Source organism: Oryctolagus cuniculus, chromosome 1 (genome assembly GCF_964237555.1).
Source record: "Oryctolagus cuniculus chromosome 1, mOryCun1.1, whole genome shotgun sequence".
Classification (NCBI taxonomy): Eukaryota; Metazoa; Chordata; class Mammalia; order Lagomorpha; family Leporidae; genus Oryctolagus; species Oryctolagus cuniculus.
In genome coordinates this window covers 198,162,119-198,182,166 of record NC_091432.1, presented here as the reverse complement: position 1 = coordinate 198,182,166, position 20,048 = coordinate 198,162,119, and the positions used below count along the sequence as shown (strand labels likewise).

General features: G+C 42.6%; 1 protein-coding gene across 24 annotated transcripts in view; it reads right to left on the bottom strand.

The window, feature by feature from the left end:
- Nucleotides 1-20,048, bottom strand: part of UNC13B (unc-13 homolog B) — a 261,972-nt gene that overhangs the window by 161,329 nt on the left and 80,595 nt on the right. For 23 of the 24 annotated variants that reach the window (XM_070053821.1, XM_070053890.1, XM_070053828.1 and 20 more), the window contains 3 exons: nucleotides 16,276-16,393; nucleotides 15,064-15,187; nucleotides 7,763-7,836 (listed from right to left, as the gene is read on the bottom strand). In XM_070053821.1, coding sequence (XP_069909922.1) covers nucleotides 7,763-7,836; nucleotides 15,064-15,187; nucleotides 16,276-16,393 — 316 coding nt within the window. The remainder of the gene's footprint in view (nucleotides 1-7,762; nucleotides 7,837-15,063; nucleotides 15,188-16,275; nucleotides 16,394-20,048) is intronic. The other variant, XM_070053867.1, reaches the window with a different exon arrangement.

The window sequence follows — 20,048 nt, the reverse complement described above, 5'->3', positions numbered from 1 at the left end:
AATAGACTAAGATACTTCTGATAGAACTTCTTACCTACTAAAATTTAACTACATCTATCACATTTTTCTAGAATTCTTATTTAGGGGCCAGCACTGTAGTGTAGTGCGTAAAGCTACTGCCTGCAGTGCCAGCATCCCATATAGGTGCCAGCTCAAGTCCCAGCTGCTCCACTTCCAATCCAGCTCTCTGTTACAACCTGGGAAAGAAGCAGAAGATGGCCCAAGTCCTGGGGCCCCTGCACCAGCATGGGAGACCCAGAAGAAGCTCCTAGTTCCTAGCTTCAGATCAGCCCAGCTACCATCGTTGAGGCCATTAGGGGAATGAACCAGCGGATCAAAGACCTCTTTCTCTTTCTCTTTCCTTCTCTCTCTCTCTCCCTCCCTCTCCCTCTCTCTTTGTAACTCTGCCTTTCAAATAAATAAATAAGTAAATAGGAAATTTAAAAAAAGACTTATTTTCAGTTTTTTATTTGAAAGACAGAGAGGGATCTTCCATCAGCTGGTTTACTCCCCAGATGTTTTCAACAGTGAGGTTGAAACCAGAAACCCAGAGCTGAATCCAGGTCTCCCACATGGGTGGCAGGGACCCCAAGTACTCCAGCCATCATTGGCTGCCTCTCAGGATGCTCATTAGTAGGAAGATAAATCAAAACTGGAAGAAACAGGACTCAAACCAGCACTCTTGAGGGTGTCCCAAGTACCCAACACCTGCCCCTCATTTCTTGCTTATCATCTGCCTGGTCCTGTTCAATCCATGAGGGCAGGATTTTTGTTTCAACCTCTGATAAACACCAAATACCTATAACATATTCTGCCAAATGGTGCTAAGAATAGGGAAATACAAATTAAAATAATTTCTATATCCATTAGATTGCAAAAAAATTTCTATCTGGCAAATACCAGGAAGGACACAAAAAGTAGGAAAATGGAAAGTGGTAGAATCACCTCAGAGACCAACTTAGTAAAATCTACTGAAGAACAAAGCATATCCCACAACCAAGCAATCCTATTTCTAAATACATAGAGCGAGGGGCCGGTGCCATGGTGCAGTAGGTTAATCTTCTACCTGCAGCACCAGCATCCCATATGGGCGCCAGTTCTAGTCCCGGCTGCTCCTCTTCCAGTCCAGTTCTCTTCTATGGCCTGGGAAAGCAGTAGAAGACGGCTCAAGTGCTTGGGCCCCTGCACCGCACGGGAGATTGGGAAGAAACACCTGGCTCCTGGCTTTGGATAGCACAGCTCCAGCCATCACAGAAATTTGGGGATGAACCAATGGAAGGAAGACCTCTCTCTCTGTCTCTCTCTGTCTCTCTCTCTCACTGTCTGTAATTCTACCTCTCAAATAAATATATAAATAAATCAATATTTGTAAAAAAAAAAAAGAAATATATAGAGAGAATCTAACATAAGCATAACAAAACAGGATCAGGGATGTTCACTGCAGCATACATTTATAATAATTAAAACTCTAATGTCCATAACTAGGAAAATAATCTGTGATACAATCCTACTTTGAAAGGTGGTAGAGGCTCAAGCCAGCTACTCAGTGCTCCTGGGCCCAGGAAGCTACTGTGTATGGAAAAATGTCATATGGCACATAATGAAAGGTAAACTTTGTGTTTGTGCATGTGCGTGCGTGTGTGTGTGTGTGTTTAAATGATTTTGCACCAAGCATGATAAAATCCTGGGGATTTGTGTTGTGGTACAATAGGTTAAGCTGCTGCCTGTGATGCCAGCATCCCATATGAGCACTGGTTTGAGTCCTGGCTGCTACACTTTCTATCTAGCTTCCTGTTAATGTGCCCAGGAAAGCAAGGGAGGATGGCTTGGGCCCCAGCACCTATGTGGGGACCTGGATGGAATTCTGGACTCCTGGCTTTGTCCTGGTAAGCCCTGGCCATTGTAGCTATTTCAGGAGTAAACCAACAGAGGGAAGAGCTCTCTCTTTCTGTCTCTGTAACTCTGACTTATAAATAAATAAATATTTTTAAAAAGTAAAAATGCAAAAGATCTTAGTAGAAATTGAATATTTAAAAAAATTTTCTCTATTTATTTTTAAAGGATTTATTTATTTATTTGAGAGGCACAGTTACAGACAAAGAGAAGGAGAGACAGAAAAAGAGGTCTTCTATCTGCTGGTCCCGCCCCCAGATAGTCACAACAGCTGCAGCTAGGCCGATCCAAAGCCAGGAGCCAGGAGCTTCTTCTGTGTCTCCCACGTGGGTGCAGGTGCCATCCTCTGCTGCTTTCTTAGGCCATTAACAGGGAGCTGGGTTGGAAGAGGAGCAGGTAGGACTCAAATTGGCACCCATATGGGATGCCTGTGCTGCAGGTGGAAGCTTAACTTACTATGTCACAGTGCTGGCCCCTCTTTTATTTTTAACTGACACTATTTATTGAATCTTATAGGTAGGTATATGTATAGATTTCATTTTATTATTTTCTATTTTCATGGGTGCTTAAAAATTTATCAATTAATTTTTCTTCTTTGTTTTAAATTATAATTTTAGTTATTAATATATAGAGAACAGATTACATAAATTCCATAAGTATGATTCCAAGAACACAATAGAAAAAGAAAAAATACACAGAAGTGTGGTGGAATGAGAAGGCCATGCCAAGATGGCCGCTGCTAATGGAGCCTACCTGGCAACAGGCTGTGACTGGATGGTTTCAGAAACTGCCTGGCAACAAGCTGTGATTGGTTAGGGCATAGTCCATCCCTTGACCAGATTGGCTGCCTTGGCTATGTAAGCCACTGTACCAACTGAAATAAATGAGTCTGCAGGCTGCTTGCCTCTGGCCTGCTTTCACCTGGCTGCCAGGGTCTGTGTGGTGACTCTGCGCCCTTTGCCCCCACCACGCTCCTCCTCGCAGAACAAATCCATAACATCGAAGCAAATTTAAAGTTCTCACCAACCAACAATGAGTTCATTTTAGCACCAGAAAGACTAACTGTAATTCGAAGTACATCAAATATATCAAAATCCATAAATTTGTAGTAATAGCCCATTTTAAGAAAAAGTAACTCACTGGCCACCTTGCAAAGCTGAACCCACTGAGGTAACAGCTTGCTATTCTGAAACCTAATAAAGAGAACATTTTTCTTGTATAGACTGGATTTCAAGCGAAACAAAGGGCTGGCAAAACAGTTCTTTTTGTAAATGAATCATAGCTAATCACATCATGAAGGCCTGATATAATTAGAAAATCATATTGTGCGAGCCCTAATGAAATAATGATCATTATTTACTTCTAAAAACACTAGGTAAAAGGATGAAGAGAAAACATAATGAATGAAATAAGCTGACAATGCTTGAATCCACTGTTGAATTTTAACAGGAGTAAAAGTGGGATAAAACACCAACTGTCCACCCAAAAAACAGAACTTAAATTTAAATCTCCATCTAATTCTCAAGCTTCGAGATGTAATTATCAGTGTAAAGGAGGTAAGATGATAAAGCAACATGGTAAATGAAACCTGGGTGATACAATCGACCAAATGCAGAATGTACAGGATTCCACAGAACAAATGAGGGAAGGGAAACAGTTACACAACAAAAATGATTTAAAAGACATAATCACTAAATGCACACATCCTGTTTGGATCTTGAACAATCAACTGTGTAAAGACATCTTTGAGGCTGGCACCACGGCTCAATAGGCTAATCCTCCGCTTGCAGAGCCAGCACACCGGGTTCTAGTCCCGGTCGGGGTGCCGGATTCTGTCCCGGTTGCCCCTCTTCCAGGCCAGCTCTTTGCTGTGGCCCGGGAGGGCAGTGGAGGATGGCCCAAGTGCTTGGGCCCTGCACCCGCATGGGAGACCAGGAGGAAGCACCTGGCTCCTGCCATCGGATCAGTGCAGTGCGTCAGCCGCAGCGTGCCAGCTACAGGGGCCATTGAAGGGTGAACCCATGGCAAAAGGAAAGGAAGACCTTTCTCTCTGTCTCTCTCTCTAACTGTTCACTGTCAATTAAAAAAAAAAAAGACATCTTTGAGGCAGTAAAGGAAATCTGAACTCAGACTATTGTGGTTCTTTTTAAAGGCATTATCTGTTAAGAAATACATACCAATGTATTTGTGGGTGAGACATAAATATGGGTGAGTCTGGGATTGCTTTTTTTTTATTTGACAGGTAGATTCATAAACAGTGAGAGAGAGAGACAAAGAGATAGGTCTTCCCTCTGTTGGTTCACTCCCCAAATGGACACCACGGCCGGAGCTGTGCTGATCCAAAGCCAGGAGCCAGGTGCTTCTTCCTGGTCTCCCATGCGGGTGCAGGGACCCAAGCACCTGGGCCATCCTCCACTGCCCTCCCAGGCCACAGCAGAGAGCTGGACTGGAAGAGGAGCAACCAGGACTAGAACCCAGTGCCCATACGGGATGCTGGCGCCACAGGCAGAGGATTAACCAAGTGAGCCACGGTGCTGGCCCCTGGGATTGCTTTTAAAATATTCCAGCAAAAATAAAGATGAAAGAGGAATTCTGTATTTTTTTCATGTTTAAAAATTTCCATAAAAGTTTCTTAAATGTCATGATGATGACAATGAGATACGATTTCACACCTGTTAGGATGGATAAAATTATAAAGGTAGATAATAAAAGTACTGACAAGGTTGTGAAGAAACTGGAATCCTTATGTTTCTGGTGGGAATGTAAAATGTCATAGCCACTTTAGGAAAAAGTCTGGTGGTCTCTCAAACAGTTAAACATGGGTTACCATCTGATCCAGCAATTCCAAGAGAATAAAAAGCATACATTCACACAAGATTCTGTATATCCATATTTGCAGCCATCATAACAGCCAAAAAGGAGAAACAACTGCATTGTCATCAACCAATGAGTAAACAGATAACATACAGTGTGTCCATACAACAGAACATTACTTAGCAGTAAAAAGGAATGAAGTGCTGACATATGCAGTAACATGAGAGAAACCCCGAAAGCATTATGCAAACTCAGACAGTCCACATGATTACAGACAATCCTATTTACATGAAATGTCCAAAATAGGTTCAAATAGACAGAAGGTATTTGCCTAGTGCTGAGGATGATGGCAGAAAAGGATTGAAGAGTGCTGGTTAAGTGCATAGGGCTCCTTTATGGCATAATAAAAATATTCAAAATTGATTGTGGTGATGGAAGCACAACTCTGAAAATACTGAAAGTCACTCAGTTTTGTACTTTAAAGAGGTAAACTGCATAATATGTATAAAGTCTATTTCAATAAAGCTGTTAAAAATAGGTTTGTAGAGACCAGCATCATGACCTAATAGTGATGCCAGCGTCCCATATGGATACCAGTTCATGTCCCAGCTGCTTCACTTCCAGTTTGGCTCCCTGCTGGTGTGCCTGGGAAAGCAGAGGATAGCCCAAGTGTTTTGGCTCCTGCGCCCACATGGGAGATCCAGAGGAAGTTCCTGGCTCCTGGCTTCAGCCTGGCCCAGCACCGGCCATTGTGGAAATTAGGGGGTGAACCAGAGAACAGATCTTGATCTCTCAATCTCTCTCTTATTCCACCATATCTCTGCCTTTCAAGTAAATAAAAATAATTTTTAAAAATAAACTAAAAAACAGGTTAGTAAAGAAGGGAATGAAAGATATAAACAATAAATTCCATATCCTAGACTATAAACAGCTAGGAATCACAGTTCAAGAACTACTACTGGGGCCAGTGTTGTGGCGTAGCTGCTGCCTACAATGTAGCATCCTGTATAATACCAGTTTGAGACCCAGCTACTCTACTTTTCATCCAGCTCCCTGCATATTCACCTGGGAAATCAGTGGAAGATGGCCCAAGTACTCGGGCCCCTGAATCCATGCGAGAGACCCAGATGAAGCTCCTGACTCCCTGGCTTCAGTCTGGCCCAGCCCTGGCAGCTGTGGCCATTTGGGGAATGAACCAGCAGAGGAGAGAATTCTTTCTTTTTGTCTCTCCCTCTCACTATAAAATCAATCTTTAAAAAAAAAACTATTATTAGAACTTATAAAGTTATATTTGTTTTTTTAATGTTTTAACCCTTTTATCTGATTCTACTGCATGTGACACACAATAAAGCCTATAAAATCAAAAATACAGTGTGCTTTTTTATGAGGAGAACAAAGATGATGGGAAGTTGAAAAGCTGTACCCACTCCACAGCCAGGCTGGAAGGGAAAAAAAAACACAAGAGGTAAAGTAGACGCAAAAAGAGAGTGAATGCTGGCTGCTATCCAAAGGAGAAGACAGACGAGTTTTCAACAAAGAAGAAAATCTGGGTATTGGCTTCAGCATGAGGAGACTTTTGAAGCTTAAAGAAAGCTCACAGCTGAGGTAAGGGAAAAGTCTGAAAAGGGTTATCCAAAATTCCATTTCTTCATCTTTTATTTAACTCACTGTGGGTTGAGTTGTGTCTCCCAAAAAGACATACTGAAGTTCTAGCACTAAGTACCTATGAATGTGACCCCTATTTGGAGGTAGAATCTCTGTAGATGTAAGCAAATTAATCCAATGACTGGTGAACTTGAAAGAATGGAAACTTGAACATGCGAAACTATTGAAAACATCCCACCTTGAAACTCTTTATTTTTTCCATGAACTTTTTCTGGTCCTCCTCCTCTTTTTATTTCAGGAAGGTCTTTCTCAGTCTCTTGTTCCCCAGAAGTCTCTCTCCGATGTTTCCTCAGGCTTTTTCCTTGTTCTCCTTCAACATTCTTTACATGCTCTACCTGAGCACGCTTTTCCTTTCCTCTGGCTTCAGCTGCTACTAACATGCTGAAGAATCCAAACTCTATGCCTATAAAGCTCCCTACCCCATTCAACCCTGAACTTCAGACATATGAAGTTCTTTATCAGACATTTCCACTAAAATATCTTAATATACTCACTAAAATATCTTAATCAGACCATATTTTAATAACCCAACATGTCCAAAAGTAAACACAATTTTCTTTTCCTCACTACCACTACCACCAATAAAAACATTTCCCATTTCTAATCCCTGAGGTTCTGAGTTTGACTGCTACCTTCTATACATTAAATTCATCTCTGGAGATAGGTGACAACAGCAGGACCAAGCACACAAATAAAGATAATACTAAAAATCTACAGAGAGTACATAAATTAAGACAATGCTAAAAACCTCAGAGGAGGGGCCGGTGACGTGACTCACTTGGTTAATCCTCCGCCTGAGGCGCCGGCATCCCATATGGGCGCCGGGATCTCATCCCGGTTGCTCCTCTTCCAGTCCAGCTCTCTGCTGTGACCTGGGAGGGCAGTGGAGGATGGCCCAGGTGCTTGGGTCCCTGCACCCGCATGGGAGACCAGGAAGAAGCACCTGGCTTTGGATCGGCGTAGCATCAGTCATAGCGGCCATTTGGGGAGTGAACCAACATTAGGAAGACCTTTCTCTCTCTCTCACTGTCTAACTCTACCTGTCAAATAAATTTAAAAATAAAATCTAAAAACCTCAGAGGAAGCAGAAGAGACGCCTTCTGCTCACTTGTGTAACAAAAAATGATGATTTCCTGGTACCAGCTTCCTCCTCAATAATATACAGCCAGAGGAGTGCCATTGTCTGTGGGACAGTGAGGGAAACAGGAAAAGCAGGAGATGAAATTTCTAGTGAAATTTCAGGCAGTTTTCTACCGTTCTTTTTATTTAATGGAATTTAAAGTGTTATTATTCTTCAGGACACCATACTCGTGGGGCCCTCCTGGACAATCTACAATGTGTACCAGAGATTTCCCCCATCTCTCTATATTGCAAATAAAGCCATTCCTACCTCATCGTCATCTCCTAAGGCATTGATTTGCTCCAATTTGTAGGTCCAATATCTGGCTTCCTCTTCTGGGATATCTACCATAAAAAAAAGAAGAAATCATATCAGCAGGTAATACTTCAATCATCAGCAAATAATATCTTATTCAAATGACTGATGTCAGAAGAGTAGTACAAATGAACAAATTTTACTGGTGGTCTGGTTCTTACCATGAATGTTATCTTGAATTTTCAGAAAAACCAATATACTTTTATTCCCATTGTTCTATTTTTCAGATGAGGAATTGAAGCTCAGAGAGGTTAAATAATCTGGCCATGGTCACTCAGCTCATAAACTGATAAGCCATGATTCTACTGGTCAGGGTGATTTCAAAAACTGCACTCATTTTATGTAACCATGCTACTTTCTCCTCAACAAGATTGCAACAGCATAAAGGATTGGCCTAAAAGAAAAGATCTGGGGATATGGAAATATCAAATTTCATGGTTTTTTATCCTTAAAAAAATTATAAATAGAATTACCACATGATCCAGACAGCCTACTTCTGGTTATGCTAGGGGTATTCAGAAAGTTCATGGAAAATGCCTATAATGAAAAACTGTGTATGGATTTCAAAAACTTTCACACCAAAATAAGCTTATCTATTTTTTAAACATTAATTTATTTATTTGAGAGACAGAGTTACAGAGAGAGAGGGAGAGACAGAGAGAGAGAGAGAGAGAGAGAGAGAGCGAGAGAGCTCTTCAATCAGCTGGTTCACTCCCCAAATGGCCGCAACAGCCAGAGTTGGGCCGATCCAAAGCCAGGAGCTTCCTCCAGATCTCCCATGTGGGTACAGGGGCCCATGTACTTGGGCCATCTTCTGCTACTCTCCCAGGCACACCAGCAGAGAGCTGGATCAGCAGTGGAACATCCAGGACCCAAACTGGTGCCCTTATGGAATGCCAGCACTGCAGGTGGCAGCTTTACCTGCTACACCACAGTGCTGGCCGCATAAGCTTATTTTTAATTCTATTTCCTGTTAACTTTTTGAAGTTTCCTTGTACATCCAAAAGAACTGGAAGAAGGATCTCCAGGAGATATTTGAACCCCCATGTTCATACTAGCATTACTCACAACAGCAGAGAATTAGTAACGCAAGTGTCCATTTACAGACGGATGGGTAAAGTAAGCTCCACAAAGGTACTTCAAAGAGTTCATGGAAAAAAGGAATTAAAAGAAAGTATACTTTCCACAAACTTGTACATACACTAGAACATCATTTTGCCTTTAGAAGGAGGGAAATCCTGTCACATGGTGCAATACAGATTAGAAGACATTATGCTAAGTGAAATAAGTCAATCACAAACAACAATAAATATCATATGCTTCCACTTACATAAGGTATCTAAAGTAGACAAATTCACAGAAACACAAAGTAAAACGGTGGTGCCATGGTCTGGAGAAGGGGAAAGTAGAGATTTTTTTTTTTCTTTCTTTTTCTTTCTTTTTTTTTTCCAGAGTTTCAGTTTTCCAAGATAAAAAACTTTGGGAAATGTATTATACAACAGTGTGAATACAGTTAAAACAACTGGACTATATACATTAAGAATGGTTGAGGCTAGATTTTAACTTACATATTTTTGACAACCATTACAAATTTTTTAAAACACTGTAAAAATCAGAGGCAGGTATTTGGTACAGTGACAAGACACTGCTGGGAGGGACACCCATATCCCATATCAGAGTGCCTGGATTCAAGTCCCAGATCCACTTCCAATTCCAGCTTTTTTCTTTTTCTTTTCTTTTTTTTCTTTTTTTTTTTTTTTTTTGACAGGCAGAGTGGACAGTGAGAGACAGAGAGAAAGGTCTTCCTTTGCCGTTGGTTCACCCTCCAATGGCTGCCGCCGCCGGCGCTCTGCGGCCAGCGCACCGCACCTATCTGAAGGCAGGAGCCAGGTGCTTCTCCTGGTCTCCCATGGGGTGCAGGGCCCAAGCACTTGGGCCATCCTCCACTGCACTCCCGGGCCACAGCAGAGAGCTGGCCTGGAAGAGGGGCAACCGGGACAGAATCTGGTGCGCCCCAACCAGGACTAGAACCCGGGGTGCCAGCGCCGCAAGGCAGAGGATTAGCCTATTGAGCCATGGCGCCGGCCCCAGCTTCCTATTAATATGCACCCTAGGAGGCAGCAGGTGACGGCTGGAGTATTTGGGTTCCTGCCACTCACATGAGAGACCTGGATTGATTTCCAGGCTCCTGGTTTCAGACCAGCCCAACGCAGCTCCAGCTGTTCCATGCATCTAGGAAGTAAACCAGCAGATGAAAGATCTCTGTCTCCTCTCTCCCTTTCCTTCTCTGTCTTAACTTTTAAAATCATGGGTTTCGAAATCATGAAAAATATTAGATGCTCAAAATCTGTTCAATGAGTCAATAAATGAAAAAATACTTAAAATGGCATATTTCATATCTAAATATTTAACACTATCTGTAACCTTCCAAAACAACTCATCCTTTAAAAACATCATATATACATAATTTTCTAGCACCAAAGAAGCAATATTGAGGTAATATATGGATCAGATCAACTTTGAAGACTTTAACAAGATATACTCTCCATATGAACGAAGCAAACACAGCCTTTTTTCCCCTCATATTTCCTGTCTTAAAACTTGAGCTCCTTCCTTTCAAATACCTCTTCAGCAATGATGGCAATATTTCAGAGTCTCCCAAAAAAACTTCAAGTAATATACAACCTAATTTATCTACCAGTTTCTCATCCATAAAATAGTGTTTTACACACCTGTTAATAAGAAGTGAGGGGATGGCCAGGGTCATGACACAGCAGGTTAAGCACTGCCTGAGACACTGGCATCCCACATGAGTCTGATCCAATTCTCTGCTAATGTGCCTGGAAAATAGCGGAACATGGCCCAAGTGCTGGGGGCCTTACCACCCACATGGGAGACCTGGATGGAGTTCCAGAATCCTTGCTTCGGTCTAGCCCACCCCTGCTGTTGTGGCCATTTGGGGAGTGAACCAATGGATAGAAGACAGCTCACTGGGGCCGGCACTGTGGCATAGCAGGTAAAGCCACCGCCTGCAGTGCCAGCATCTTATATGGGTGCCGGTTCGAGTCCCAGATGCTGCACTTTTGATCCACCTCTCTGCTATGGCCTGGGAAATTAGTGGAAGATGGCCCAAGTCCTTGGGCCCCTGCACCCACGTGGGAGACACAGAGGAAGCTCCCGGCTCCTGGCTTCGGATCAGCGCAGCTCCAGCCATTGCGGCCATCTGGGGAGTGAACCAACAGAATGGAAGACCTCTCTCTCCCTCCCTCCCTCCCTCCCTCTCTCTCTCTCTCTCTCTGCCTCTCCTTCTCTCTCTAACTGACTTTCACGTAAAATAAATAAATCTTAAAAAAAAAAAAAAAGGAAAGAAAAGAAAAACAGAGGCAAGAAAGTTAGGGAAAGAGAATAAACCTCCCTGAAGTTCTGGAATGCAGCATTATCTCTGACATTTACCTGTATGTTCTTTTGTGTAAATAAAATTGTTGGTATGAAATGACATTAAAACTTGTCATTTATTAAAAAAAAAAAAGTGTGGAGGAAGGGAAGAACTTCTGCTTCTGCTATAGGTCTATATGCCCTCACCAATCCTGGCTCCTGGGGTCAGCCCTGCCCAGTCTCAGCCATCAAGGAAGTCAATCAAGATGGGGGAGTGCTCACTTGCTCTCTATTGCTCTCTCTCTCTCCCGCGCTCTCTTGAACCCCCTCAAAAACTAAAAAAAAAAAAAAAAATTAAAAATAAAAACCACTATATCCCAAGTGTGATTATCACAGAGGCCAAAGCTTAGCACATTCATATTAACTTCAATCAAATAAAATTTTACCTTTCTGAGATTTTACCTATTTATTCAAACATTTATTGGGCATTTTTTAACTATTTATTTTGAAATGTAGGGACAGACAGAGAACTCTCATCTACCAGTTCACTTCCCCAAATGCCCACAATAGCTGGCATTGAGCTAGGTGGGATACAGAAGCCAATCCAGGATTCCCTGTGGGTGGCAGGGACCAAAGCACCTGTTGTTTCCCACAGTGCACATTAGCGGGAAGCTGGAATCAGGAACTGAGCCAGGATTCAATCCCAGGACTCTGACATGAGATGTACTTATCTCAAGCAGTATCTTAACCACCACACCAAACGCCCACCTCTAGGCATTTATTATGTATCAAGTAAATGCCAATGACCTCAAACTCAAGATAAACAATGCTCTCAAACTCAGAATCTAGATAGAAATGTATAGTGCTACCTATGACAGAACACAAGCCATGCAGTATTGAAATAGAGGAATGTTTGTCTAAAAGGCACTGAGAGACGGAACTTCCACATGAAAGTAGGAGTAGAGCCACAGTTGCTCCCTAGTGAAGCCGGCATAAATTATATACATAAAAACCATAATCATTTATAGTCTCTGGGAATGTTCCTAAAGGAACACTGTAATGAAGAAATATTTATTCAAGAAAATCCACTGAAATTTGGTGAGAATGGCTGTGCTTTTTGAAACAATATCCCACTCCTCATTTCCTATCCCACTTCAACAAGATGGAAATTCCATTCCTGTTTGGTACAGCCAAGAATAAAACACAAAGAATACTAGCAACTAGCTTACAACAGCAGAAACTCCAATTGCTTTTCTTGGCCTAAAGTTTCATAAGAAAGTATTCCTTTCTATTTTCCTGAAGTATCACTGGTTCTGAGTTCAGTTAATTCTGAACTAGCTGGAAAATCATGTCATTTTTGCTTATATCATCATAGAATACAAGACATCAATATAATGAAATCATAAACCAACAACAGTAGTATATGTGACTATCAATAGTTTAATTTCAATTTTTACTGTTCACACTAACATAATTCAACTAAAACAAGCTATCAATTAAAACCATAAGACTTACGTGAAAATAGGGAAATTTAAAACACTGGCAAAGAATGCAGAATTAGATAATCCTCAGACACAGTTGATAAGAGTATAAATTGGTCTAAAATTTTTGACAAGTAACTTACAGTATCTATGAAAAGTAATAAGGGCCAGTGCTGTGGCGTAGCGGGTTAAGCCGCCACCTGCAGTGCCGGCATCCCATATGGGCGCCAGTTCAAGTCCTGGCTGCTCCATTTCCGATCCAGCTCTCTGCTATGGCCTGGGAAAGCAATACAAGATGGCCCAAGTCCTTGGGCCCCTGCACCCATTTGGGAGAATTGGAAGAGGCTCCTGGCTCCTGACTGGCGCAGCTCCAGTTGTTGCAGCCAACTGGAGAGTGAACCAGCAAATGGAAGACCTCTCTCTCTCTCTCTCTGTCTCTGTCTCTCCTTCTCTCTCTGTGTAACTCTGACTTTCAAATAAATAAATAAATCTTAAAAAAAAAAAGAAAAGAAAAGTAATAAGATACATACTCTCTTACCCAGCAATTATACTTCAAGGAATTTATCCCAGACTCATAAAAGGGCACAGATATACAAAGCTGTTAGTTACAACATGTAATGTCAAAAAAACTGGAAGTAATCTACATGTCAATTAATACAGGATTATTTGGATAAATTATGGTAGACAGCTGTTCAGATCAGCAAAATAAATCTTAAAATGTAATATGGAACAACATCCAATGTATAGGTTAACTAGCTTATTTTTTAAGATTTGTTTATTTATTTGAAAGTCAGAGATACACACAGAGAGAAAGGGAGGCAGAGAGAGAGAGAGAGAGAGGTATTCCATCTGCTGTCACTGCCCAATTGGCTGCAACAGCCAGAGCTGCACCGATCCAAACCCAGGAGCCAGGAGCTTCTTCCAGATCTCCCATGTGGGTGCAGGGGCCCCAGATTTTGGCCATCTTCTACTGCTTACCCAGGCCATAGCAGAGAGCTAGATAGGAAGTGCAGCAGCCGGCACTTGAACCGGTGCTCATATGGGATGCTGGCATTCCAGGCAGCGGCTTCACCCACTACACTCCAACAGCGCCAGCTCCTATGTTAACTAGTTTATACAACATGATACATCACATTTGATGTAGCACACAGTATGATCCAAATTTTGCCAAAATAAGTTTTCAGATAACAAATGTTATGTGTCTTACAACAGTGGTTCATCTCTGGAAAATGCAAAGGAGACTGAATAAAGTTAAAAAAAAAAAAAGAAGAAACCCAAGTTTTTATCTATATACATTCCTTTATTTGAATTTTTTAAAGAATTTTTTTTTTTGACAGGCAGAGTTAGACAGTGAGAGAGAGAGAGACAGAGAGAAAGGTCTTCCTTCCGTTGGTTCACCCCCAAATGGCCACTACGGCCGGAGCTACACCAATCCGAAGCCAGGAGCCAGGTACTTTCCCCCTGGTCTCCCATGGGGTGCAGGACCCAAGCGCTTGGGCCATCCTCCACTGCACTCCCGGGCCACAGCAGAGAGCTGACTGGAAGAGGTGCAACTGGGACAGAATCCGGCACCAACCAGGAATAGAACCCGGTGTGCCAGTGCCGCAGGCGGAGGGAGGATTAGCCAAGTGAATCGCGGCGCTGGCCAAGAATTATTTTATTTATTTGAAAGACAGAGTTACAGAGAGAGGCAGAGAGAGGGAGAAAGTAGTCTTCCATTCTACTGGTTCACTCTCCAAATGGCCGTAATGGCTAGAACTGAGCTGATCTGAAGGCAGGAGCCAGGAGCCTCCTCCTGGCCTCTCACAAGGGTGCAGGGACCCAAGAATGTGGGCCATCTTCCTGTTTTCCCAGGCCACAGCAGAGAGCTGGATCAGAAATGGAGCAGCTGGGACTCGAACCGGCGCCCATATTGGATGCACACACCACAGGCTGGGGCTTTAACCCACTGCGCCGCAGCACCGGCCCCCTTTATTTGAATTTTTTACATATGTGTATATATTTTGTCATTTTAAATTCTAAATTTACTATTCTATTTAGCATTATTATGCAGTGTTTAAGCTAGCAAATCACAAATACAGTCACTTCAAAAAAATCAGAAATATTTTCAAAAGAATAAATTGAATAAGCAGATATTATAATTCATTAGTCATTTAAATAGTCACAGAAAACCAAAGACTTGAAAAGAATGCTTTGTAGCATGGTTCTTTAAGGAGCAGCATTCTAGAGTATATGTTGCACTATTTCCTGAACCAGGTGGTACAGGAACAGAGTGAGTGAAGACAGAATTCCTTCAAAGGAGATGGTTGAAGAGACAAAATACAAATCAATGAGACAACTAGCAAACAAATCCAAACAATATGCTAACAAACATTAAGCAGTTTTTAAAATCTGACTCACCAAAAGGCAACTCAAATCTTGTATCAAGCAAAATTTTATGAGGAGTTGGGTTTTTAGTTCCACAGATCTCATCATCTTTCATTAATGTCTCTGCCTCCAATGTAGACCACTCCCCAGGCCCTTCCTAGGAAACAAAGATCTAAGATTAAACTTTAATCTGTGTTGGTTCCCCTCATGGTTCAAGAACCAGGAGTTTTTCTCTGAAGTTCCTTGTTAAGAGCTCCTGGGGGCCACTCATATCTTGAGATATGAAGGCAAACACGTCACTGTCACCACCTGCCTCTGCTGCATGTGGCCTCTCTTTTCTCTTTGATGGGGAAAGCAGGTTTCACTGTGCTCAGCTTTCTGCAAGCCCAATGAAGAGCGAGTTTCTGGAGTACAAATTCTAAAATTTAGCATTTCCATGAAATCAATATTTAATTTGGCAAAATTCCTAATGATTGTGTCACTTAAAGATATATATCACTGCTTCTAATCAGTGAAGAGCTACTAACATTACAGTCAGATAGAACTGAACTGAGGCTGCAATGAAAATGAACTATTCACCTGCTTAGGAGATAGAGACTCTAAACTAAAAGAAGTACAGAAAACAGAGGCAAGACCCTCGACTTATTCTCTCAGAGAAAAGCCGAGGCCCACGATAAAACCAAATAGGAATATACTAGATTCTGTCCATAGCCAACATGAATGTCTCTGGGGAAATGATGCTGAGTTATGCTCTAATTTCGGATGTGGGGTAGAAATTTAGTCCTAGAAATAATGTATAGAGACATCATGAATACCAATTGCCAAACCTGGTAGTTTCTTAAACTCTGATAGAGTTACCTGTGGAAGAAAAAGACTGAAACTAGCTCCCTTCAGATAGATGATTCAACTAAACAAAATAGAACATAGCTAGTTGACTAAGGAAGCCTAAAGGGACTCCTCCCTGGGCAGAAACTACAGGTAACCTAGTAAACACGCACACTCAGAGGGCAATCTACCTGACAAGGCTAGAGAGCTATTCCGGTACCTCTGAGTTCATAGGACATAGGGAAGATCAGACTTAAAGTCCCCACTTAAGTGTTAGGAATAGACAAGTCACATGTTCTCTCATTAGAAAGGGAACAGTAATCTCAGATGCATGGATGAACATCAACTGAAATGGAGCTAGGATGGGGAGAGCAGGGCCACAATCCAATCACACCTCCAATAGACAGTGCACTGACTGACCTCATCCGACTGACGAATAGTCTTCAGTGCAATCCACACGGTGCCCACCATGGTGTCCCAGATCAGTCCTTTGTTCCATACCTCCACACTCAGACCCAGGTCCAGGCGACTAATCTCACTAAAGAAAAGAAGAAAGTCCTTTGAGGAAAGCCAGATAACATAAAAGATACTGTTTTGCTAAACCCTGGTTATGTTCTCATCAGGATTTTGTCTGCAGGGAAACTCAGAATGTCCCATAATGTTGCAATCATCCCTTAGGTTCCTAGAAACTTATATAAAGTATTCATAGAAAAATGGCTTCATTATAGTTATATAAGATGAGTAAAGTTCTAGAGACCTACTATACAGCATAGTGCCTAGAGTTAACAATAAGGTATTGTGCAGTTAAAAATTTATTGGGGGGGGGGGGGGGGCAGCGCTATGGCGCAGCAGGCTAACACCCTGGCCTGAAGCACCGGCATACCATATGGGTGCCGGTTCAAGACCCGGCTGCTCCACTTCCAATCCAGCTCTCTACTATGGCCTGGGAAAGCAGTAGAAGATGGCCCAAGTCCTTGGGCCCCTGAACCCATGTGGGAGACCAGGAGGAAACTCCTGGCTCCTGGCTTTGGATCAGCATAGCTCCGGCCGTTGCAGCCAATTGAGGAGTGAACCATAGGATGGAAGACTTCTCTCTCTCTCTCTCTCTCTCTGCCTCTCCTCTCTCTGTGTAACTCTGACTTGCAAATAAGTATATAAATCTTTTTATTTTTATTTGACAGGTAGAGTCATGGACAGTGACAGAGACAGACAGAGAGAAAGGTCTTCCTTCCGTTAGTTCACTCCCCAAATGGCTGCTACGGCCAGCACTTGTACCCCCAGTGGTGGTGGTGGTGGGGGAACACAAGGAAACTAATGGAAGTGATGCATATTTATTACCTTACAGCAATGGTAATAATACATATGCCCAAACACATCAAATTGTACACACTAATTATGTGCATTTTTGTACACAATCACACCTCAATGAAGCTGGGAAAAAGAAGACAAGTGCTTTTGTCAGTCTGTTCTTTAAAAATACAATTGGGGGCTGGCGCCGCAGCTCACTAGGCTAATCCTCTGCCTTGCGGCGCTGGCACACCGAGTTCTAGTCCTGGTTGGGCCGCCGGATTCTGTCCCGGTTACCCCTCTTCCAGGCCAGCTCTCTGCTGTGGCCAGGGAGGGCAGTGGAGGATGGCCCAAGTGCTTGGGCCCTGCACCCCATGGGAGACCAGGATAAGTACCTGGCTCCTGCCATCGGATCAGCGCGGTGCGCCAGCCGCAACGCGCCAGCCGTGGCGGCCATTGGAGGGTGAACCAACGGCAAAGGAAGACCTTTCTCACTGTCTCTCTCTCTCTCTCACTGTCCACTCTGCCTGTCAAAAAAAAAAAAAAAATACAATTGGGGAGCTGGTGTTGTAGCATAGCGGGTAGAACCGCCAGCTGCAGTGCTGGCATCCCATATGGGCACTGGTTGGAGTCCTGGCTGCTTCACTTTCGATCCAGCTCTCTGCTATGGCCTGGGAAAGCAGTAGAAGATGGCCCAAGTCCTTGGGCCCCTGCACCCACATAAGAGACCTAGAAGAAGCTCCTGGCTCCTGGCTTTGGAATGGCGCAGCTCCAGGTGGGGAGTGAATCAGTGGATGAAGACCTCTCTCTCGCTCTCTCTCGCTTTCTCTCTCTGCCTCCTGCTCTTTGTTAACTCTGCCTTTCAAATAAATAATATTTAAAAAAAAAAAACAAAATAAATAAAATATAAAAGTACAATCAGGGTTAGACTAATGTAGCTCCACCAAAAAAAAAATGAGGTGAAGGCTTGAGGTAATTACTGCCAGGCCAGCCTGCCTGCCTATAATTTCCACCTTTAGGCAACAGTTTTATGTTTCATCGTTAATAATAGCACTGCCTAACTTCTATCTATGGGCTGCATACAGGGAACATCTAGTAAAGATAAGTTTCCTGTATTAGATTCACAAAAACAACTCCAAGCAGAAGTAAAAGCATCACTGAGAACAAAGTTTGGTGGGAACATGTGGTGAGAAGCAGGTGTGAGAATGGACTGTGCCGCCTCACACCACTCAGCCCCTGGAGAACCCATTAGTCATTATCTATTAAACTGGACACCATCATTTAAACAAAATTATTACAGGACAATGATAAATACTATTATTTTCCTTTAATGATGAAAGAAAAAATATTTGAAAAGAAATCTTCTGGAAAGAGCCAGATAGCCATCACACAAAAGCAATGCCATACATAGTTAAGTGTCCTTCTATTTGGAAGGACTCATTCAAACAGAACCACAGCCTTAAGGGGAACATGCAGATACTTATGTTAATGACAAAAACATTCTCCAGAAAGCCCTGATTGATATCAGGAGAAAGGAAAGGAAGACAAGAAAAGGCAAATTTCAGCAGAAAAAGTAGAAAGGCATTCTTGGGAAAACAGCTATTCATCACAAACAGAAGTTTCAAATTCATGTTTAATTAAAAAAAAAAAAAGAAAAAGGAGAGAGAGCTTGACAGGACCGGCACTGTAGCGCAGTGGGTTAAAGCCAAGGCCTGCAGCGCCGACATTCCATCTGGGTGATGGTTCCAGTCCTTGTTGTTCCACTTCCAATCCAGCTCCCTGTTAATATACCTGGGAAAGAAGCAGAAGATGGCCCAAGTTCTTGGGCCCCTGAACCAATGTAGGAGACCCAGAAAAAGCTCCTGGCTCCCAGTTTCAGCTGGCCCAAATTGGTCATTGCGGCCATTTGGGGAGCGAATCAGTAGATGGAAGATCTGTCTCTCCTTCCCTTTCTGTAACTCTTTCAAATAAATAAATAAATCTTTAAAAAAAAAAAAAAAAAAAAAAAGGCAGCAGCCGCAGCAGCTTGGGACCAGGTATTTGGTGTAGTGGCTTAATTCTCCACCGGAGATGCCCACATCCCATATTGAGGTACCTAGTTAGAGTTCCAACTACTCAGCTTCTGATCCAGCTTCCAGCTAATGTGAACCCTGGGAAGCAGCAAGTGCTAGCTCAAGTACTTGAGTTCCTGACACCCATGAGTGAGACCCATATGGAGTTCCAGGCTCCTGGCTTTGGCCTGACCCAGTCTTGGTTGTTATATTTGGGGAGTGAACCAGAAGATGACAGATAGATTGATCGATCGATCGATTGATCTCTCTCTCTCTGACTCTCCTGCCTTTCAAATAAAATTATTCTTTTTAAAAATCAGTTTAAGGAAAGCTTGGTGGGGCTGGCGCTGTGGCACAGTGGATTAACGCCCTGGCCTGAAGCACCGGCATCCCATATGGACGCTGGTTCTAGTCCCGACAGCTCCACTTTCAATCCAGCTCTCTGCTATGGCCTGGGAAAGCAGAAGATGGCCCAAGGACTTGGGAGACCTGGAAGAAGCTCCTGGCTCCTGGCTTCGGATCAGCGCAGTTCCGGCCGTTGCAGCCAACTGGGGAGAGAACCATCGGATGGAAGACCTCTCTCTCTCTCTGCCTCTCCTCTCTCTGTGTAACTCTGACTTTCAAATAAATAAATAAGTCTTAATAAAATAAATTAAATTAAATTAAAATAAAAAAAAGAAAGTGTGGCTTTCCTATTGTAATACAAGATAACGCTTCCAGACTCAAACATTTGGAATGTGAATTTATAACCAAAGAATTCATGTCAGCTTTGTTAAAAATATGCAAAGAAAAAAATGTCTCCTTTATATAAATACAATAGAGCCCAGAATGTGTTGAGTTTATCTATCTATTGAA